The sequence below is a fragment of the Copadichromis virginalis genome, linkage group LG14 (assembly GCF_057382275.1).
Source record: "Copadichromis virginalis isolate Kocher_CV1m ecotype Utaka linkage group LG14, C_Virginalis_male_GT1.1, whole genome shotgun sequence".
Taxonomy (NCBI): Eukaryota; Metazoa; Chordata; class Actinopteri; order Cichliformes; family Cichlidae; genus Copadichromis; species Copadichromis virginalis.
This window is the reverse complement of record NC_140631.1, coordinates 27856727-27879853: the sequence shown is the minus strand read 5'-3', so window position 1 is coordinate 27879853 and position 23127 is coordinate 27856727. Positions and strand designations below refer to the sequence as shown.

Below are 23127 nucleotides of genomic sequence, written 5' to 3'. Positions count from 1 at the left end.
TGACACTCTTAAGTCTTCCTCTCTGCTGTGAACCTCACAAATAATCGAACATGGCGGATTTGGAAGAGCGGCAGAGATTGTTGGGAGACGAGGACAGGGGCAGTGGACCCGGCAGGCCCATGCTCGCCATCTGCGACCCCAGCCGCTTACTGCACCGACTGGTTGTCCTTTTTTTTATGTGCTTCCTGGGATTCGGTAAGGAGTAAAAGGCGGCACGGCGAGCTATTTGGGAGATTTGGGACTAACTAAAGTTAAATACTATCAAGCTACTGTAAATAATGCACGTTGTTGTCTGCTTATTATGTATGAAATGTATAATAAATGCAATAGTGTCACGTCTGAGCCCCGCTAATGTGGGTGCTTTGTTCCAGGAAGCTACTTCTGTTACGATAATCCCGCTGCACTCCAAAGTCAAGTCATCCAGGTATTTCACACATAATTCAAACTTTTACACCAGGGCCTTAAAACCAAATGCAGACATTTATTTTAATCCCACACTAACAAGCTTTTGGAGATTTATTTTTATATAGAACAGAGGTTATCTTTTAAAGATCACCATACTCTATGTAAACAAAAAAAATCTACATAATAAACAACAAGAACAGTCAAATAAGATTCCTAGTAAATGGTGTTACACAGATTTATTCAAAAACCTAGAGCCTACTGTGCATTGTGCTCAACACAAAATGATAGCAAAAACTAACACAAAGCGAGAGTCCAATGTCTGTTGTTTTTCTTCTGTGACTCGCCCAGGATTTGCATCTGACGACTGCAGACTTCATGCAGTTGTACGCCTGGTACTCCTGGCCTAATGTAGTCCTCTGCTTCTTTGGGGGATTTCTGCTTGATCGGGTCTTTGGTGTCAGGTAACGAGAAGAACCAGTCGGTTGTATGTTTTTTGCCAACTATGTGTTGTGTATGTATTTTCACCCAAAAGACAAAAGTGAATGCTCCGTATGGATTTTGTACATGTTGTCTTGATTGGTATCTTTCCCCATGTTCTTGTTTACAGGCTGGGAACCATCATCTTTTCCCTTTTTGTCTGTGCTGGACAGGTAATATACTCTTGAAGTTTCAGAAGAATGCAGTTACAGATATACATTCTGTTTAAATCCATATAGCTCAATAGAAAAAATCCTTGGGAAAACTGTGGTGATTAGATTGTTTTTAACTTTTCTACCTCTGCATAGGTGGTCTTTGCTGCTGGAGCATGGACAAATCAATTTTGGCTAATGGAAGCTGGACGATTTATATTTGGGTAATAAAACCAAAACAAACTGTCTTCTAGTTAAACCTTTTTATTTTACTAGCATGTAAAAACGTAAAAAACAAACAAACATTGGTCCTTTTCTTGTTTGAAATAGTAATAAAAAACATGCAGTTTCTTATGACACTGATTCATATCAGCTTACAGAATATGAATGATATAGTCAGAAATACCATATATGGGGGATTCTTAGCGAACCCGAACACACATCAAGTCGCTAAAACAAAGTCAGTGTGGTGTTATTCAGTCACATATATTTATCCGTCAAGAGACATTAAAGTCTGATTCTAGGACTCAGGTTTTCAGTCTTGTTGCTTACATGATCCCTTCTATGTTGTCTTTTCTTGGGTAGTATTGGAGGAGAGTCTTTGGCAGTAGCCCAAAACACATATGCAGTGAACTGGTTCAAAGGCAAGGAGCTCAATCTAGTATTTGGCCTTCAGCTGAGCATGGCTCGCGTGGTAAGAACGCTCCAAATGAAAAAGTGCATTTATACAGGCTTTGAAATACTTGTATTTTTGTTTGTTTTGATATTTTCAATGAGGTAAGCTGTACAAAATGCATGCCACTGACTTCTCTGCTCATCCCAAGGGCAGCACGGTGAACATGAACATAATGGGCTGGATTTATAACAGAGTTACAGATGCTGTTGGCTCGCCTGGACACGCCGTGCTGGGTGCATCACTCTTGATAGGTAAATGTTTTACAGTTGCACTTCACTGAACCTGACTTGTCAGGTGAGTTTTACACTCTCAGACTCCAGTTACACCCCCTTTATTTCCTTGTTTGGTAGAAATGCTACACCCTTTCTTTTTTACTTCTAAGTTCAAGTAACACAGCTAGCACAAACCAACAGAGAGAAGTGATATAGAGAACTAAAAGTGCTGCCGGCTGTTCCAGACGAATCACAAGGAACAGAAGAAGTGCCAGTTCTTGTAACGTTATCCTCTGACATGCAGACGTTTCCACTTTTGCACAACTTGCAGTTTTGTGTTGTTTCCTGCTGCTTCTAATTTCACTGAACATGTTTAGTGGCAATAAAATGATTCTGATTCTCCATTTCTTTTTCTCCCCTTAGCTGCCATAACGTGCGTGTTTTCCCTAGTCTGTGCCTTGGTTTTGGGATTCCTTGACAAAAGAGCCGAGAGGATCCTCAACAAGGAACAAGAAGGAACAGGTAACATCTTCCCATACTTTCTCCCTCAATTTTGTGTTTTCCCTCTTTCACTCACATCAGTGAATGAATACTAGAAGTCCTTCCACAATCGTTGCAGATTGCCCCCGTGTGCAAAGTCAGATTTAGTTTTTGTTTTGTTGAGCTCTAAAACCAACTATCTGGTTTGACTCTACTTTCTCTGTTGTGTTGGACTTTTTGTTGTTGTTGTGTTGGTGGCAGTTATAGCCAGAGGTGATTTTGTGGTTCTAACCCTAGTCACATGACAAAAATAACCTCTTGAATTTATTTACATTTAAAATGTCAAGAATATCCACTTGGTCTTTAGGTTGAAATTACCAGAAGTTAGTTGTCAAAGGTCTCTCTGACCTCTCAAAACCTTTTTTTTTGGTTGCAATGGTTGCATTGTGTGGTTTCATTAGTTAACCCATTTGCTGGCTTGTCAACAGTTTAATTTCTCAAAAATTTTCAGCAGAAGCAACATTAGCAAGTTGAGTTGGCATCGCATGATGTCACCCTATTAAAAGGGAAATGAGAAGTGAGAGCGCTGAAGCCTGAAATGCATCCATGTGTATCCTGCCTAACTCATGAAGTAATTATTAAAAAAAAAAATCACGCACATCAAATATGATAAAATAATGAACTGATGGCATTTTTGTATTCAAATGGTTTAGTCTGCAGAATCATGGATGAAAACTACTACTCGGCGGGGAAGAAAACGTTTAAATTTGGCATGCTGTAGCATTTGTCAATAAGGAAAAAGGTTGACATGTGTTAAAGAAGCATTTATTCTTTTAGAGTTGGTCAAAGCAAATGGTGTTCTCAGACAGATTTGTTTTTTGTGTTGCATGTTAGCCGAAGTGATCAAGATCACGGATGTGAAGCATTTCCCTGCAGCCCTGTGGCTTATCTTCATCGTTTGTGTAGGCTACTATGTGGCAGTTTTCCCCTTTATTGGACTGGGACAGTGAGTACTCCATACGTCTGCACTTTTCCTCTAACACCATGTTTCCTCCAGTGGTCCTTATATTGCTTTTATAGTATATATACTGTCTGCAGAACGCTGTCTGCTCTGTGCATCCCCTGTTTCTCATGAAATACAGGAAGCAGCACACGGATCCAAACATCCAAGTGCATTATCTTTGTTTGTTAGTGGTGTATTTTATATGTTATTCATTTAATGTTAAAAGTGACCTGATTTAGTCTTTCCTAAAGTCAACATATCCTGTGATGTGCCCATAACCATTTAGCTTTGAGTGAAGAAAGAACTCCCACTCTAAATAATGCACTGTTATGGTTAAAATGCTTGATAAGAATTAAATAAAGAACCGTCATGAAGGTAGTTGTTCAACCTCACAATGTTGTGTTGTGATTAAACTACAAAGGGAGTTTTTGACAAATAGATTTGAAGTGAAAGGACACAATTGCAGCCATTACAAAATGAATTTCCTTCACTGAAAGGCGTTCTCAGATCACGTAGCAACTGACATGGATTTGCCACAATGGGTCAGCGCTAACTGAGCGGATGGCTGCTATGAAAATTCAATCTCTCCTTTTGTTGTCATAACAGCCAAAAAGCTAAGCAGTGCTTTGTACTGTGAACGTATCATCTTGTCTTTTCATTCGCAGGGTGTTCTTCATTGAAAAATTCAGCTTCTCCCCAGCTCAAGCCAGAGCTGTCAACAGGTAACTCAGCTTAGGTGTTGCCTGTTGGGCAACTGAGACCAAGCTACCTTAAGATATTAGCACTCTTTATATTCTGCAGTTTTTGTGGCGGGTGAATTTCCTAAAATAGCGTGTTCTTCATTTAATATAAGGATATTCTTTATATAATGTTTTAACATGAATCATTCATTGTCCGTTGTCTATCTTTCCTAGTATTGTGTACATCATATCAGCCCCTGCATCTCCAGTTTTGGGCTTCATGGTTGATAAGACTGGGAGGAACGTGTATTGGGTATTGCTTGCAGTGGCAGCAACACTTGCCGCTCACATGATGCTGGCCTTCACTTTCTGGAACCCATGGATCGCAATGGTGACTTCCCTGGCAACCTTTTACACTGCACTTAAACATTTTGCACATTCATAAACCGTTATAGTATGTCTTGAAAATTGAGTCTGTTCGTGTGGATGAACTAAAACTTTTTTTCAGTTGGAGAATTGTTTTATCTCGTGTCCAGTTAACTTCTTTGGTTTCAGCCAACTGAGAAATTGTAAAGTGAGATTCTGTGCATTTGCTTGATTTCCAGTCCCTGCTTGGCGTGTCATACTCCTTATTGGCCTGTGCACTTTGGCCCATGGTGGCTTTTGTCGTGCCTGAACATCAACTCGGGACAGCCTATGGCTTGTATGTGCCTTTTTTTTATCATTAAGACTTAAATTATACATATTCTGCTTGTTTGGGCCACCCATTAACATATAAATATTGCTATATTGACACTGATGTGTGTTCTCTGTCTTTGCACATTAGTATGCAGTCCATTCAGAACCTGGGACTCGCTATCATTTCCATAGCGGCAGGGGCGATCCTCGACAGCAAAGGGTACCTGGTTCTGGAAGTGTTTTTTTGCGCCTGCATTTGTGGTCAGTACTTTTATGTCTTTTTGTTTCCCTTTTTTTTTTTTTCTTTCAAAGTCTTGTTAGACACTTGTGAGTGCCATTGTTGGTTATGTCTTTTTTTGCATTGGTTTTCCTTCCACTTTCTTGTAGTTGGACTGATAGCCGCAGTGTTGCTGTACTTTGTGGATTACATTAAAGGTGAGAAAAGACTGGAGTGTTGAATTGTCCCACATTTTCACTCCTCTCTGTTTTGTGTTTCTTTATTGTCTCCGATTTTCTTCATAAGCTTTCTCATATGACATCTTTTCACTTTACTCTCACACTCTTTTCCTTACCATCAGATTCACTCACTGCTTAATCTGCCTATTTCCTTCTCTTGCTCCAGGAGGAGATTTGAACCTGTCAGCCGCAGCCAGAGCCAAACTCAGTAAAGAAGCCAGTTCAGATGCAGAGTGAGTAGCTTTGACCTTCCACACACCGTCAGTGCTTTTCCACCCACTTGCGCATCAATTAGACAAGCATCTCAGAAACGTATTGAACACTTCTCTCATGCAGTCAAGTGACATAAACACATTGTAGGTAGACAGAAACTTCCAATATAGACACAACTAATAGTTTTAACTACAAATAATAGTTAATAATGTATAGAGGTTATAAAACATACCAAAAGTTTTGGTCGATTAAACTTTAATTTGTTCAGAGTGGTTGTTACAGAGAACAGGGTTATGGACTTGCTAGGGATATAATACAGTGTATCAATAATGTTATGATTTCTTATTATCCACGCTTAAAATGCAAGAAACCTGTACAACATGTATTTTGTATGTATTATATATTATACATGTATTACACATATAAAAATGAAGCGGACTGACACAGACTTTGTTGTTGGTTCTGCAACAAAGAGAAATTTTAAAGGTAAAAATCCTTTATTAGGTTTTAGTTCAAAAGTTGTTTTTTTTAATAAACACACACAGGCAAACATGTTTTGAAGCGAGTCTTCTTTAACTTCAGGAAGTCATTTTCTATATTAGCTGGCTGGGTTATGTGCTTCGGCTTTCATATTCATTTGTACTGACACGTGCATGTTAGCTGTGGTTGGTTTATTTTGTACTCGCAGCACTGAATGAAACCAATACTTCTACTTTCAGTTCACAGTTACAATTAGAAAGAACGATGAAAGTCACATGTTTTCTGGACTCATGTAGAACCTGACTAATCTCTATTTTTATGTGTGTGTTATGACTTGTGCAGACTGATTAATATCTCCTGGTTCATGCCTTAATTGATATTTTCCAGATGATGATGATGATGATGAGCGAACACACATGGTCCTGGGCTTCAGAGCCAGAAGGCTGCAGTGTCCACCCCTGAGCTTTCAATCTGCTACCATGGGGCAGGACTGCGGTTCTGACTCCGCCCAGTGATGTCATCTGTGGTTCTTCACACCAGAACTGACTGTCTGGAATTGGGACTGTTGCATAACCTTGCATAAATGTCTAAATGCGATTTTACGGGACACTTGACAAACGACATATCCTACTTAATCCACAGTTACTCTCCAACGTGTCAAAGTTACTTTATTTCTACTTGGATTCACTCACTACTGACTTTTTGTGTGTGTCAAAGTTCAGCATGCTTGAAAAATATTTGAATTATCAAAAGATGACATTTGTACTTACAGCACAGAGTGAAGGGGTCCTTTGATTTTATCATGTACTATTTATTGTTAATTTAGCTTTTTAACATGTAAAATGGGGTAACTGATTTTAAATGTTTGGGGTTTTGTTTTTTTTGTTTTCTTGTTTTTACAAAAAAAAAAACATTTCTGCACAACTGTTATTAGCCTGGTTGCAGAAAGCTCTGCAGTTCATTTATGTACATACCATTTGTCACAATTACTAACCAAAATCAGTCTTTTTGGACTGTGCTTGGGCACAATGGGCTCATAGTCAGTTCTAATATGTTTCATTGACCTTTGTGTGGCAGGTTATCTCAAAAAGAGCAGAGCTTACCCATGTAATGATATACACAGTCTCAACTTTTATAAACTCTTCCATTAATGTGACCTTTATTTATTTAAAGAGTCAGATCAGTTCCACGCAAAAATTGTGTTTTATCGATTGTCTTTATTGCTCTTTTATCAAGCTCAGGTAATTAATTCTTTCTAAGCACTTCCCCAAATTGATATTTGTTTTATCTTAATGGTGTAACAACATATTCAGCTTAACACTGACCATTCCAGTAATGTGGGAGGAGGATTTTGTGTTAATGGCAGGGTCACGCACTGTGGATGATTAACATTCACTACCTCAGTTGGGCAAATGAACCCTTATTCGAGTCTTAACAAGAATTTCATACATACATAAAGACAGCCAGTACAATTAATAGTACAAAAAGGGAAGAAAAAAAAAAGGTAGTTACACATTTAAATGACTATACTCAGAAATGGCTGCTCGGTCAGCTTGTTTGCTCTGTGGTGTCGGGAACTCACTGCAATTGTTTAACAGAGAAAACTTGTATTAAACTTTAACTGACATTGAACTGTGTACAAGATGACTGTGAAATGGTACAGAAAAATTCAAAGTTATTGAAAAGATCACATTTGATGCCATGAACAATGACATTCAATTAAACATTTTTTTTAAAGTATCCTTTTTTTTATTTTTTTTATTGAAGTAGTTCTGTAATACTTCTGTGTCCTTTTCTCTGTCTTCTGCAGCAGACTGGGTGACTAATCCTATTGTAATATTTGCATAATTGTGTTCATGTTAGTGTTGGCTGCAGAGATGTTCAAAGTGTCTATGTTATTTTATTTTTTCCTGCAGGAAAGAAAGGCAGCCAAGTAAGCCGACACAGGGTGAGCTGGCTAGACTGGCACCCATGTCTGCTTTTGGCTTACGCAACCGCTATCTCTCCAGGCTGGGCGCACAGGTACACAAACACACACACACTTTATGCAATTCATATTCAAAGAGAGCCATTTATTAATCCGTTCAGCCTCTTATCTTTACAGTGATAGAACATTATGTTTTTTCTATTATTGTTCTGTTTGTAGGCTTTGCTTCTTCGCTGTTGTAACTTCCACTGTGGGGGTTTTTCTTCTTCATTTAATCTGTCCTGTCTTCTCTTCGCTCAGATCCCAGACCACTTCTCCAGCCATCTGTCATCACTTGCTTACAGGAGTGTTCTGAAATGATGCCCTTCATTCAGCTGTCTGCTGCTCCAACACTGTCACTCTGTGCCTCGAGACAAGTATATGCTAAAATAGACGATGCTTTAAAAAAATGTCCTATTTTCAATGGAAATTTGAAGCGCTTTTTACCTCCAGGTTATTTTTAATCTTCACTTGAGTTACTGTTCCGAGTGTTCGCTGGTGTGTTTGTTTTATGGCTACATATTGTCACTGTTTGGAATATTTTAGACCTGTCTTATTTTCCATTTTTGAACTGAATATTTCTTCTCTTTTAGAAATAAGATTCTCTACATACGACAGAGGGCACCAGTTCCCACAAATGTTTAATGTCACCTATGACCACAGTGTTGCTGCTTTCTATTGAGCAGTCTGTTGATTGTGGTGTTGCTCCAGTTTTGCAAGTTAATTGCAAGATGACCTTAGTATTTGCATAATAATTGCACAATTAGTGAAATTTTGTATATTGTTTAGTTATGACAAATGCATTTTTTAATTTAAATCAATAAAATGAAGTATAAAACACAGAGAATGCGTTTGTAGGATAATTTAAATCACTGTTGTCTACCGATCACATCCCTTCACGGATTATACCCTTCACACCTCTTGCTGACCAGACACACAGTGGGCTCCACTCTTTTATTCCTCCTCCAGAGCCAGGCTCTGAACTTCAGACGCTTTGGCTGAGAACTACAGAAGTAGATGAGAGGATTTATGCAGCAGTTTAGCACGACAACCGGTTTCCAGACTTTAAACGTGATCATGGCCAGGTTCAGCAGATGACAGTTTCCTGGCATGTAGACTCTGACAAACATGTAGACAGTGCGGACAATATGATACGGCACAAAACAAACGGCAAACATGAGGCACACAGTTAAAAGGGTATACAAGCACTTTTTGCGCACACGCTGTTTCCTGGTATTAGAAATGCAGTCCGCGGCCCCGCAGTACAGCACCTTTATCATGGAGCAGTAACAGGTGACCACGACCAAGAATGGGATCAAAAAGCCCGCTATAACCAAGAACAGCCCATATGGAAAGAACATATCAAATTGCGTCGGGCCGGTCATTTCAAAGCAAACAGTCATGTTGTTGATCACACCCGTGTGCGCAAACACAAATGTCGGTGAAATCTCGGCATTGGCTAGAATCCAAATGGACCCTGACGCAAGGATGGCGAACTTTCTGGTCCTGAGGCGCACAGCAGCGATGGGATAGCACACCCCGATGAACCGGTGAACGCTGACGCAGGTGACAAACATTATGCTACAGTGGAGGTTGACCAGAAAGACAAATCTAACAGTTTTGCAGAAGATGTTGCCGAAGGGCCAGAAGTTTCCCATAGCATCGCTGATGATAAGTGGAGGAAGGGCCAACACGAAGAGGAGGTCCGCGACTGCGAGGTTGGTCAGGTAGATCACCGTGTTGCTCCAGCGGCGCGTCCGACAGATAACGCACCACAGGAGGACGCCGTTTAAACTCAGGCCAAGCAAAAAGACTAGGCTGTAGGACACCGGGATAAGGATCCTTTTATAGTAGGTGGACAGCGGGCAGATTTGGAAGTCCTCCATCCAAAAGGCCAAATCTGATGGTTTGATAGGCCCTACAGCAAAACGACCCTTAAAGGAGGCCTTTTAGTATTTAGGCATCTTTATACCTCACCTCTTCGGTTCTCACCTGAGTCTGTGTAGGGTGGCGTGATATAAAATATCAATCGTGCTGTTTGTTTAACTTGAGTCCAACCCACACCCTGGAAGTTAGTTGCTAAGAGCAAATAGATTGGCACACCGTGAGCAATTCCCAGCAACCTCCCCCCCCGCCCCCCCCCCCCGCGCGCGCGCGCGCGCACACACACACACACACACGCAAAAGATAAACCGCGCAGAATACAGCGATTAAAGTCGATCGCCAAGTTAAATGACGCCGTGTCAACACGCGCGGGGGGGCGCTGTATTGAAAAGCAGAGGCGGGGGGCACGCGCACACCCTCAGCATCCCATTGGCTGCGAAAATTTTCCAAGTGTGGTCGCTCACCGGCTGCTCCCGACTCTAAGTGTTCACTGCATCTCTGTCTGACTGCGGGTGGAGAGCTCGTCATGCTGAGGAGCGGCACGTACAGGTTAGTAACCCGCGCAGCGACTCGCCTTAGTCCCAAATGTAAAGCAGCAGTGTTTGTTATTTCGGTTAAACGGGAAGCTCCGGTAACGGCTGCTTCAAGCACTGATGAGTGATTTTAAAACCCTACGTATCGGTACTCTCTGCAGCTGGACACAGAGTACAGGCTCCTCGCATGACATATTTCATATTTTTGAGAGTTTTGCACTCTAACTTGAGTGATGTCCTTCCAGAAATGTTCACCAAGGAGAGGAGGTGAGACTGCGCAGCGGGAGTCTGGCTCGGGAGAGGAAGCACCTTGCTCTGTGCATCAATAACCAGGTAAGACGCAGGCTGTTAGTATTGTTGTCATTACTGTAAAATAGATTATATATAATTGTCTGGTGCTGGGAAAGTCATGTCTGTGGATGGATGACAGACTGTTTTTTTTTTCGGTGAGGGAACAGTTCAGTAATGATGTCATTCACTTTGTCATTCTTTTTTGGAGCGCTAAGTTGACGCTTTCACTGCTGGGCACCACACACTTCTAGGAGAGGAGAGAAGACGGTGTATGTTGCAAACATCTATTAAAAATGTCTTTCATTATCCGCTTTTGGACTTCTGTTGCACTTTGGAAAGACATTAGAAAAGCACCAACATTATGCACAATGGAAAATCTTTTCCAAAACTATATTAAAGCCGTTTTTCTCCCTTGCTCTCTAAGTGCTTTGAATTCTGCTTCCCTTATTCACCATTTAAAATGGTAAAACTGACTGAGTTCAGTTTGGTTTAGGAAATTGCTTTTTTTTATGTTGGCTCGGGGCCACTCAAAGATTATCGTTGTGGCCGCAACTAAAAAAGGTCTCATTAATACTACATATAGCGCCCTTCATTATAAATGACTTCATTTTCAGAAAGAAATAGTCATATTTCTATAGCCATAGTTGAACTGCTCAGCTGAATGGGGCTGGCATGTGTTCCTCATTGCAATGAGTCCTGAGCTCATGTATAGAGTTTAATAGCTCTGACATCTGGTTTGAAAGGAGCAGTTGTTGCAGTTGACTTGCTAATGTAAATTCTGTTCTGCTCGAGTCATCTTTAACAGACTGTTTCCATTGTGTGCTCGAGGTGAGTGTATAGGTGCACAAGTTCACCTAGGTGTAGCGAGCCCCTGAATATTTAATGTCGGTGATGTAGTGTTGCGCATTATCGGTGGCTGGGGATATTGAGCCTGTGAGATCTGAAAGCAGAGTTCCATCATACATTTTTCACTTACTCTGCAATATAGTATGATGGTGCCCCCCCCCCCCCTTTTTTTATTTCACATCCTCCAACACTTGCTCATTTTGACTTCAGATTCTATCCTGATGTGTTTCTACTGCGCGACCTGACAGCTGAATTTCATCATCACTTTTCCAAAAATGACATTTCTAAATTGATCTAGCTCAGCTCTGTGACATGCCACGTCAGGGTGGATTCATGCAAGACTGCTGAGGAGGACGTGAAGAAGCTCGGTGAAGGACCAATCAGTAATTGGCATTAGATATATATGAGTGAGGATACAAATGTGGGTTACTGAGGCTGCTCCACTTGCTCCGTGTGCATGAGTGATTCAGATTCATTGCCGAGGTGAGAACCCCGTGAGAAGCGCATTAATCTATCTAGCTATTACCCCGTAATCAATGGAAAAGCTGAATTTTATGGCTATGGGTCCGTGTTGCTAATCATTTTACAGAGAGATTATTTAAGCAGCATGCCAATGGGGTCACATCTAATGGGGTTAAGTATAAAATATAAAAGGTGGAATATTTGATGCACCACTCACAGTTGGAATTTTGAAATCTGTTACCAGTATCATGCATGAAACTTATAATTCAATAAAAATCAAGAAAAAAATGTCCCAATGTGCAGTCTTTTTAATGAATATATTCAACAGGAGCTGAATATCCATGGATTTCATTCAGATCCTGTATCGCGGTACAGGGCAACAACAGAGTCTTGCATTTTAGGCACAACTGCAGCATTCTGTTATGCAGAGGGTTGTACACTGTACGAGTGTGGTGCCAGGGAAGGGTGTCATATTTCAGAAGTGCATTACTGTATCTCCCTGAGTGGGACAGAGCAGCGCTGAGTGCTGTTTGCGCTAGCTCACTCAAACGCCCCGCGATTGAGTTGTAATGATGTGGACGAGCAGCGTGAGCTTGCACGCTGATGGACAGATGTGTTCTTTGCCCACCCCAGTGTTCGTATTCACACTGGAATTTAGTGCCACAGGTAAATAAAAAAAACACCTCTCCCCACCTCACGGTAAAACACACAATTATCTGCCAGTTCTGTGGTGATTTCCATCTCATCCCTTTAAAATGTCCCTGAAGGCTGGTCAGGTCTCAAAGTGTGAGCTTACGGTCTTTGATCACTGAAAGAAGCCCCCTTACCGATGATGGCCTTGTCTATATGCACTCAGAACTTTCCTCACCATATGTTAACCGGAGCAGCTCTCCGCTGGTTAATAGTACCGGCTGGGGAATACTCCCAAGTGCTCCATTTTGCATTTTGATGGGGTGTGTGATCATTTTCTCTCACCTCCTTCATCTCTTTTCATCACACCCCACCCACTTCATATCTTCTTCTTCTATTGCATTTTTTTTTTTGAATAACCCTGTGCTCACTTCTTCTTAATTGATAGGCTCTTGCTTCCCTCATTGTACCTCACCATTTTCAGCTTCTTGAATGTTCTGCATTCTTCACCGCAGTGCCATATGCTCAACACAGGCAGTTTTGAAGGCTCATATCGAATAAAGTATGTTCTGAGTGCATCAGTGCGAAGGAGACGAATCTGCCGCCCAACCAAAACAGCTGGTCAGCAGAAAATTGACAAAACTAACAGTTTTGAGATCTGTCATCACGTGTCGAGCAGAATTACCTCGCAGCAGCAAAAGACGGCAGATCAAAAGAGGAACAGATAGTTAAAATATGTGCCTGTTCAGCCTTAGTGTAAATGCTGTGTGATGGCTCTTCCATTAGAGTCATTTCTTTTGATTTATAGATATTAAATCTGTGGATGTCTTTCAAATAAATAGGTATGTATGAGGGTTTTTTTTTTTACTTTTTAATTACAGACCTTCATCTACTTTTTTTGTGTTGCTGTACCTGATTTGCTTCTTCTAGCTTTACTAGATCTACTCCAGCCAGATATTGATAGCTGTGTAAGTACAGCAGCCTAGGATTTATGAGAATGTATACATTCAGCTGCACCTGCCAGTTAAAGGTCTCTACATGTTATAATATAATCAACATGTAACTATTTTCACACGACACTTTCATTTGGATTTGTTTGTCTTTTCTTTTTTCTCTCTCCTAGTTTTCTCGTACCCCTTTCTCACCTCTTAAAGGATATAAAGCTTTCTATATAAGCACATTTATTGCCACTCTTTTACTGCATAGCTATAATACTAAGAGAAAACAAGATTTCAAATTACGTAATCACAGAAACACCTCAGTAACACTATCATCTCTCTGAATGCTTTTTTTGTACTTGGGGACTCAGACGAAAGAGTAAATGTTGACTTCCATATTACTCCTCTCATGCACTGCGCATGTAAATTGATTTCCAATGTCACAATTAATGAGCACCTCCAGTGGTACAGCCCTCTTGATTGGGTATTTCCTCGAGCTGATCGGCAAGTCGAGCGACAGCTAAAGAGTCAATAGTGTAATGCAGATGTTTCGGCGCATCAACACACTGTAATGAAATCCTCTGAGATCAGACTGAGGTGTATACGTGCTTGCATACATGCTGCTGTGCACGTATGCAGGTGCATTAACTGTTCTAGTGCAGTGTTTGTGTCCACGGGCTTGTGGAGGGGGGCTTTATCCTGTGGAGAGACAATGCTAGACTGAAGGGCACAAAGGCCCGACCATCTCCCACAAGTGTTTTGTGTACGTGTGCAAGTGTTTTAGTGTGGCCGTTCAGTGGTGCCTGCCATCGATCTTTGTGATAGAACTAGGACGCTGAGAAATAATGATTTTAATAACTCATCAATTAAAGGCTATGTGCTGTTGTTTTCTCTCCCCTTTATCCCACTTTTCCATCCATCTCCCATTTTTCAGCAACTTAATGCTTCACTTTACCTTGCATCCAAGTCTATTGATTGCCCTTATTTTGCTATCGAAAATAATGTGATAAACTTGTTTATATGCACAGGAGCAGCAGGTTTCACTAATATCCCCGTTTCTATGCAACCATGTATTCAGGTGTTGATTTAATCGATTGCCCTATAGACTGCAAGCAATATCCCTCCCTTGATATTTCTTATGTAATTGTAGAGCATTTTATCTCGTTCAGAAACCCAAGAGATTACAGTTGGTGGTGAATAAATAGTAGCTGAAAAAACAACAACAACAAAAAAACATAGCTTCAGTAAATATTAGTAACTAATAATTGTCTCTTTAAGCTGTGATTTGTCAGCTGATCTTTATCATAATCAGTATCATGAAGAGTAATTATTTCTGATCTCAGTAGTATCCATATATTTTAGCATATCAAAATTTTTATATTAACAAATATTGTATAAAATATGCTAACACATTCATTCCATTTAACACTGCCATTGCCATTAGTCATGGATTCTTATGTTGGCTAGAGCATCTGGATGGAGTCTTCATTTGATACGGCATAACACTTGTTGACACACTTATATTTTAAATCCTTTGCCTGGCATCTTGAACACTTAATCCATAATTGGCTTTGGTTGGTAGATATGCATAAACATTTAGAAGAGTCAAACTATTACAGTAACAGCACACAATGCCTGTACTACATGTACCGAAATGTGCAAAACATACAGAAAATGAATGTGCTGTGACACAAAATTTTGCTCAAAAGATTTGATTTTGTATGTATTGAATGCAAAAGGCTGCAGTTGAAATTATGAACTTTAGGATGTCTGGCCTGAGAATATGTTCCAAAGTAGTCTTTTTCTTTCCCCAACAAGTATAGTATAAGTTTGTGTGGTGATGTTCAAACTGGGGTAGTTCTGTAACTGGACAATGCCAAGACTACATACTTTAAATAGTTTCTTGTCATCTCAAGGGGCATATTGTCGTCTAGAAAGAATTAAATTTGGAAACACAGGTTTTCCCAGACCTTTCAAATGTACATTTTGTCTTTTAAACTCAACAGAATGAGTTGTATGAGAAACACTGACATATGAAGTTCACACTGCCACAGGTGATCGTGTATTTTAGTGTAATAGAAAAAATATTTGTTGGTTTGTCTGCAAACTACTCCCACACAATCAGTTGTGCAACCAAACTTTTCACACAGGTATCTAAAAGGCCCCTAAAGGTTCTTACATATGTAATCATGTTGCCTAGCAACCACTATCAAGCAATGATCCATTAGTAGTGTTTATGCACCTATAACGCCTTATAAAAGAGTTGTATCATTTTAATTTCCTTGATTTAGCCAGGTTTATTTTTATACTCATTGTTGATATTTCTACATTTTACAATTTAGAGTATGAATATTATGTTACATCATTTGGCACATTAATTTATGAAGTAAGGTTTATTGTATTTAAAGATGAGAACAAAAATGTAAAGTTGGATGAATAACTAGATAAATGTATTTAAGGCGTGTGAATTAGTTCAGCCTACAAAACTCACCATTTTTCCAGATGTATTGCCAGTCCCATGCCCAGATATAAGACGTTTTCATCAGAGCATTCGGCATAAAATCGAAATCAATCAAATCATCAAGAATGAGCTTTCCATACCAAATTGGTCATGGTCTGGTTTAACAACAACTGCCTCCAGTGCTGTTAACTATCAGGATGCAAACTGTGGTCCTGTTGGCCAAAGACAAAGGAAGAAGCGAGGCTGAAAGTGTGTTCTGAGCCAGAACAAGAGAAACGAAACGAAAAGAAGAGGCTGGAATATGGAGATGAGACTAGGGATTTTAAATGTAGGAACCAAGACAGGTAAAGGGAGAGAGTTGACTGATATGATGGCGAGGAGGAAGGTAGATGTATTGTGTTTGCAAGAGAAAGGCTCTGGGTAGTGAAGAGTTTCCAGATGACTGGAAAAATACAGATGAAGCCGTAAAGGACACTGCCAAAAAGGTGTTTGATTCTTTACAGAGGAAAGAAGACAAGGAATTGAGGAAAGTATTCAAAGGAAAAGGTTAGAAAAGATAAAGTCTGATAGGCTGGGAGAGGTAACAAAGGAAAAAGCTTATAGTGAAATGTGTATGAGGTTGAACACTAAGGAAGGAAAACTTGTATTGATTGGCGAGATGGCTGGAAAGGATGTTAGGGTGGTTACAGATAGAGATGGGAACTAACAAACGAAGGAAGAGTGTTGAAAACAAGGAAGGAGTACTTTGAGAAGCTGATTAATGAAGAAAATGAAAGAGGGGGACAAATAGAGAAAGGTTAGTGCAGGAAGTGCAGAAGATTTGTAAGGAGGAAGTGAGGACAGCTATGAAGAGATGGAAGGACTGGTGTTCCAGAAGACATACCTGTGGATGTGTGATGGTGTCTAGAAGAGAGGTCAACGGACATTTTAACCAGAATGTTTAACACAATCCTGGAGAGTGAGGAAATGCATACGTATTTGCAACAACACTGATAGAAACAGTGCTGTCTTTACTTCCTGTAGCTGACACAGTGAGGCAAAGAGCTCCTCTCCTCACTAACAACTAAAGAAGTTAACGTTTATGACACTGAACGACACTTTAGGAAGAATTTCAGTCGTCAGTAAACCTCCTGTTTCAACAACACTGAAGTTTTAGACAGTTATCATAAATGTTAACCTGTCTGGCACACACAGTAACATTAGCCACTTAGCAATTATCACTTAGCAGTGAGGGAACCATAGCTGAACTTAGCATAGAGTCCAAGACCTAAACAGAGCAAATGAAAGGTGAAAGTCTGGAGCAGAGCAGCGGTTTCAGGACTGATGAGTAGCGCTGAGGATGCAAAGAGCTGCAGAGAGAGAGCAGCAGGCAGCCGCAGGCAAGATGATGAAATGTAACTTTTCTATTTTTACAGTAATTTATTAAAATGTGTCACCTATTTTGATGTAGCAAACTGTGTGGTCAGATTTAAAAGTGAGTGCTCTGTTTTTCACAACTTATTTTTTTATTATTATTATTATTATTATTATTATTATTATTTTAAGTATAAGTAAAAGCACCCTTTATCCATAATGTATTTGTAACTTTTCCATAATGCTCTTCTACAATAATTACATTATTTAGATGTTAGGTATTGTGCTGTTTGCTGAACCCTTAGTTTATTAGTATGTTCTAAAATATATTTTATCTTCAGGGTCTGCAATGAAATTATCTAAATAATTTGTGAACTGGATAAAACCTCCAAACCAACACCTTTAAACTTGATCTTAATCTAATACCTGTTTCAAATTTGTATGGAGTCGGTATCGACTTTGCAATTGCAGTATCGTGACAAGCCTAGTAATAACTACAGAGAGATAAAGTTGATGAGTCATACCATGAAACCGTGGGAATAAGTGGTTGAAGGGAAGGTTAAGGACAGGGGTGATGATCAGTGAGCAGCAGTATGGCTTCATGCCATGAGAGTACTATAGATGCAACTTTTGCTTTAAGAATTTTGATAGAGAAGGTGAGAGGGTTTTTTTTTGTGTCTTTGTGTATCTAGCGAAGGCTTATGATAAGGTACTAAGAAAGGAACTGTGATACTAAATGAGAAAATCAAGAGTGGCAAAGTGTGGTGCAGTACAGCGAGACATCAGTGAGGTGTACAGTAGAAGTGTCAGTGAAAGTTCAAGGTGGGGGTGGGTGTAAGCTCAGTGATGAGTGCTGAAGCCCTTCTTGTTTGTGGCAGCGATAGACATGTTGACAGATGATATTTGCAGACAACACTGCCGTGTCTAGTGAGAGTGGGGAGCAGATAAGGAGAGCCTGGAGAGGTGGAGGTATGACCTGGAGAGAAGAGGAATGAAGTCAGTAGAAGCAAGACAAAATACATATGTGAGAATGAAAGGGAGACAGGCAGAGTAGTAAAGAAGTAAGGAGTAGAGGTAGTGAAGGTGGGTGAGTTTAAATGTCTGTGGCAGACCATTCAAAGCAACAGACAGTGCATGAGACAAGTGGAGAAGAGGTGGAGAAGAGCTGCCAGGGTTGTTTTTTAACAGAATAAAAGCAGCAAGAGTGAAAGGAAATGTTTACAAGATTGTGGTGAGACCTGCTATGACCTACTGTTTAGGAGAGTGGCTCTTCTTAGCGGATACCCGGCTAGTTGGCACCTGCATACGACATGTGCTGCTATGCATCAGCATTATTCCAACTTACAAATCTGTGTTAATCAAGTGACTCAAATATGCGCCCTTATTTGAGGTTAGAAGGGACTGATAGCAACAACAAATTATAAATCACCTGATTTGACTCAGTTATGTAGCTATGCCAGGCAGTATGTGTGTAGGTGTTATTAATTACACATACAGATAGATATACTACATATTTATTATCATACAGCTTTTCCACTGTCATATGCGTATTCCATTAACACTGAGAATTATAGACCATGCTGACATATTGATGTTTTTCAACTGCCAGGAAGAAGTGAAAAGGTATCATCGCTACTGCAACCACAGCGGAGGCCAAGCTGTTCAAAAGATAGAAAGGTGAGACCCTGTACAGAAATCTGCCTGTTCATAAATGAGCAAAAAACCCCAAAGCACACGGCATTCTCCACAATAGGAAAATGCAATGTTGGATTTTAAAGCTATCAGAACCATTTTGCCATAACAGCACTTTATTTCACAATTCCAAAAACATTAGGCAGCTGTGTAAGATGTAAATAAAAAAATGAATGCATGAATCTGCAAATCTTATAAAGCCATATTTTATTCAAAATTGAACACAGATTTAAAAGAATGTACCATGTACCTTTTAGCATTGATGGTACCTTTCCACATATGCAAGCTGCGACTTTCATAGGCACTTGTGCCCCCCCATACCATCAGAGATGCAGGCATTTGAACTGATTGCTGATAACAAGCTGGTTCTTCTTCTGTACGTACACATGTATTCTTCTTTAAATGTTCCTATGTTGGAATTCTGTCATGACTTCCATGACAGAATCATCTGTTTTTAATACAGATCTGCCTGAAGAACCTGAAGCTCATTGACATTCCAATATTGACTTTAGGCTGTGCCTCTTGCACATAGAGATTTCTCCAGATTTTTGGAATGTTTTAATAATATCATATAATGCAGATGATGAGATATTCAATCATTGCAAATGCCGAACATTATTCTAAAACAATTCAACAATTTGTGCATGCATGTTTTTGCAGATTAGTGAGCATCTGCCATCTTTATTTTTGAGAAACTATGGGTCAAATTACTTACCTGTTACGAGTTAGTCTAATTAGTTACATTACCACTTAATTTTCCAACCTTTGTTTGCCCTCATGCCAGCTTTTTGAGGCATTTCCATCAAAGTGGGATATTTTTCTTTAAATGTGGATTTATGACATTTGCAAAACATTGTTTGCTTTTATGTATGTTTTTGAAATTGGGGTTTCACTAGCCTAGTATGTGCAGTAACCCCTGCAGTAACAACTTATCATTTTTTAGATGATTTGCATACACCATGTTCTGTGTTGATGCCAGTATTTATATTTCCAACCTCACAATTATTCTTTATCTGCACTGTTATCGTTGTAGAAGTTGTCCACGTAGGAGTGAGATGGAGGACGACAATAGCCTTCACCGCCGTGATCAACAACAGCACCTAGAGATAAAGGCTGCTGTGTGAGTATCACTTTTGGCTGCTTTATGTATCATTATGATTATTTGTACAATACCCAGTCATAACAATAGATTCTTACAATATGAAAGGCTTTCATTTTGAATGTCATCCATGTTCAGTTCCTTTCAATTCATTCTGTTCTTTGGGGTCATGGACTTGTGGGGTCAAGGGTCACTTTGAAAGCATTAACTCTTGTCAGCTTTCATCTACGCAGTTACACACTTGTAGGTGCGACAGGGAAGAACAGCTCTGGCTTCAGGCTCTCACTTCATTGGAAGCCAAGGATAGAAAAAAAAACAATTTCTCTATAGGATAAAAAAACGTTGACAGATAAGGAAAAAGTGTTTGGATGAACTCAGAGAAAAGTCAATGAAACAGGAATACACGGAAATGGAGAGACTGAAAAAGCAAAGGGAAAAGGAGAAGCGAAGTGAGAAGAAAAGGTAGTGGCTTGGAGCTAGAAGATGTGGTTTAATTCAATTTGTTCCATTTGCCTCAGCTGTCTCTCTGCTCCACTGGAGGTGAATGTGTTTCTCCATCGGGTAATTGATCCTACACTCCATCCTGGAGTCTGCTGTTGAGGTGACTACTGGGATGAAAGTGAGCGGAAAGTGAAAGATGGAGAGAAAGCTGTCTGTAGGTTGGAAACATAGGCTGGGAGAGGACAAGGTAAAAGGAAAACATAGACAAAGTTAAGCAAGAAACTGAGGAGAAAGATGTTTGAGAATGGCCAAGAAGGAGAAGTTGTCTTGGAAATTCAAAGAGCTAAATAAGAAGATGAGTTAAAGAAAGAGAGACAGAAATCTGGTGTGATGCACTTGTTTACTTAATATCTTGCATCTTGGCAATATTCCTTCAGTTTTATGAAGAAACAGAACTGGAAGTGAACTATTTCACTTCCAGTTCTGTGTTCACTGTGTTTGTGCTTTTTTGTTTGTTTGATTTTTTGGTGAGCATTCAAATTTAAGTTAACCTTTATTCATAATGATAGCAAATTAAAAAAAGAAGAAGCAAGAAACCTGTTTTGGCTCAGTCTTACAACTATGCCAGACAGACAGTATATATACTCACACATATACTGCAAATTCATTATTGTATGCTATCATACAAGAACAAGCCCAGCAGTACTGCAGATGTGCTTAAAGCTCTGCACCAAAGCTGTTAAATTTGATAAAAATTAAGTGATCGGAGAATAAAGAATGAGCTGTGTTACATTTCTTTAATGGGTAATTGTTAGACTTACTTCTTTACGCCTTCTTAGGTATTTCTATGCTCTCCAGCCACTTTGTTAAGTAAACTGAATTACTGCCAATCACGTGATACCAACAAAGGTATTTCGAGGTTGGTTGACCTCCTGAAGTACAAACCATGTATCAGAAAAGGTAATAATGTGATTTGATTTGATTTGATTCAGAAAATTTTAAACTACTTCACATTTATCTCAGGTTTATGGTCAGACAAAGAGAAAATAGTGAACATCTGTTGATGTTAAAGGAGAATAGACAGACTGTGTTGATCTTACAGTAATGCTACAGTAACAAAAATAAGACATTTATACAAACAAGGTATCAGAAGAGCATTTGTGAATGCACAGCATATCCAACCTTGAAGCAGATGGGCAGCAGAAGACCACACCGGGTGACACTCCTGTTGGCTAAGAACAGGAAGCTGTGGCTACAATTCACACTAGCTCACAAAAATTGGACAATAGACGACTGGAAAAACGTTCTCTGGACTGACTCTTTCTGCTGCATCAATGAGATAGTAGAGTCATAATTTATGTAACACATGAAAGAAACAATTCAGGTGGGTAGTCCTGGTGTAATAGCGTGGGATATGACATTAAGTTTACTGTACTCAAATTGCCTCCACAGTCACCAGATCTCAATCCAGTAGAGGACTTTTTGGATGTGGTAGAATGGGAGATACAAACCATGGATGTAAAGCTGACAAGTTTGTAGCAACTGAACACTATCATGTCAGTATGGACCAAAATGAGGGATGTTTCCAGCTCCTTTGTGAATCTATGCCATGAAAGAGTGAAGAAAATGTTTAAGACAGATTGGTGTCCAACTCTGCACTAGCCATATATCTAATGAAGTGTCCAATGAATGTTGTTGTCTTTTTTACATTATTTTTCTTATTTTTAAAGTGAGTAAGAAAAAACAACACTTGCTTGCCTTTGGTTATGGCAGCACAACATTGTGTATTTTATGCTCAGCAGCTATCACTCCAACAATCGTTCATCAAACATCCTTGAAGCAAATACTTAACATGGCTTCTAAAAAGTTTCAGCAAAACCATTTCCTTTCACGAAGAACTCCAAAATTTAACACCCTTTTTTAAAAAAAAATGCAAGATGTCTCAATAAATACATTTTGCTGACTTATGTCACCAGGATCCAGCGTGCCTGGCGTGCCAGTATGTCCCGTAGAGAGAGCTGGCAAGCACAAGACAAGAACCGAACCAATGATCATTGGAGAGAGACTGTGCCTTCAGAGAGCCTCCAGGAACCTGTGATGACCACCAATATTTCACCGGTGAGACTGCGAAAACAAAATCAGACAGCCATATGGTGTGACATGAGAATGAGCCAAGTGCTCAGAGATGTCTTGAGTGAGTGATCAGCGGTGATCTGTTGTTACAGTAGAGAATGAATAACAAATGGGGGGAGAGGATGCACGGATGGGTAGACTAACAAAGACGAGAGTAAAAAAGAGGGAGCGAGGGAGGGATGTTTACCTCTAGTGTCATTTGGGGGACTGCAGGGGTGTAGGTGGATGGGATGCCAGCTGGCACTGTGCCCAGATCTGTAATTAGCCGTTAATTAGGTAAATTTTCAAAGCTGGTTGATTGATTAATGAAGTGCCTATGCCCTTGTCCTCCCCCATCTTACCCCCACACTCCCCCCAATCTCCTCAGGGAATGTGGGGGTGCATTAAACAATGCTCACAGGGCATGGCAGCCAAACAAAAGCCAGAGAAAAAAAATAACTGCATAAGCAGCAGCTGATAAACAGCGAGAAGACAAGGAGAAAAGAA

General features: G+C 39.9%; 3 protein-coding genes across 4 annotated transcripts in view; 2 read left to right on the top strand and 1 right to left on the bottom strand.

Annotated features, from left to right (window-relative positions):
- Nucleotides 1-8726, top strand: mfsd1 (major facilitator superfamily domain containing 1). 2 transcript variants are annotated; one of them, XM_085430275.1, is made up of 17 exons: nt 1-195; nt 372-424; nt 754-866; nt 1013-1055; nt 1191-1258; nt 1620-1728; nt 1859-1961; nt 2346-2444; nt 3297-3408; nt 4071-4127; nt 4320-4476; nt 4691-4788; nt 4912-5024; nt 5151-5198; nt 5386-5452; nt 7829-7934; nt 8140-8726. In XM_085430275.1, the coding sequence occupies exons 1-17, from the start codon at nt 51-53 to the stop codon at nt 8197-8199; spliced, it is 1551 nt and encodes a 516-aa protein (XP_085286401.1). In that variant the 5' UTR covers nt 1-50; the 3' UTR covers nt 8200-8726. The 2 variants fall into 2 exon arrangements, with proteins under 2 accessions (XP_085286401.1, XP_085286402.1); XM_085430276.1 differs by lacking the exons at nt 7829-7934; nt 8140-8726 and adding an exon at nt 6300-7652.
- LOC146694140 (P2Y purinoceptor 3-like) lies at nt 8457-9930 on the bottom strand. Its single transcript, XM_085430277.1, has one exon. The coding sequence runs from the start codon at nt 9762-9764 to the stop codon at nt 8775-8777; it is 990 nt and encodes a 329-aa protein (XP_085286403.1). The 5' UTR covers nt 9765-9930; the 3' UTR covers nt 8457-8774.
- A 303-nt stretch (nt 9931-10233) lies between these two features.
- schip1 (schwannomin interacting protein 1) overlaps nt 10234-23127 on the top strand; it is a 236687-nt gene continuing 223793 nt past the window's right edge. The window contains exons 1-5 of the mRNA XM_085430266.1: nt 10234-10311; nt 10541-10628; nt 18886-18953; nt 20002-20088; nt 22485-22626. Coding sequence (XP_085286392.1) covers nt 10289-10311; nt 10541-10628; nt 18886-18953; nt 20002-20088; nt 22485-22626 — 408 coding nt within the window. The 5' untranslated portion in view covers nt 10234-10288. The remainder of the gene's footprint in view (nt 10312-10540; nt 10629-18885; nt 18954-20001; nt 20089-22484; nt 22627-23127) is intronic.

Bases quoted from the DNA above. Each gene is read 5' to 3' on its own strand.
- LOC146694140 (XM_085430277.1), bottom strand. From the start codon at position 9,764: ATGGAGGACTTCCAAATCTGCCCGCTGTCCACCTACTATAAAAGGATC.
- mfsd1 (XM_085430275.1), top strand. From the start codon at position 51: ATGGCGGATTTGGAAGAGCGGCAGAGATTGTTGGGAGACGAGGACAGG. The intron at 425-753 runs GTATTTCACACA...TGACTCGCCCAG, and splicing joins TCCAAAGTCAAGTCATCCAG to GATTTGCATCTGACGACTGC. The intron at 7,935-8,139 runs GTACACAAACAC...CTCTTCGCTCAG, and splicing joins TCTCCAGGCTGGGCGCACAG to ATCCCAGACCACTTCTCCAG.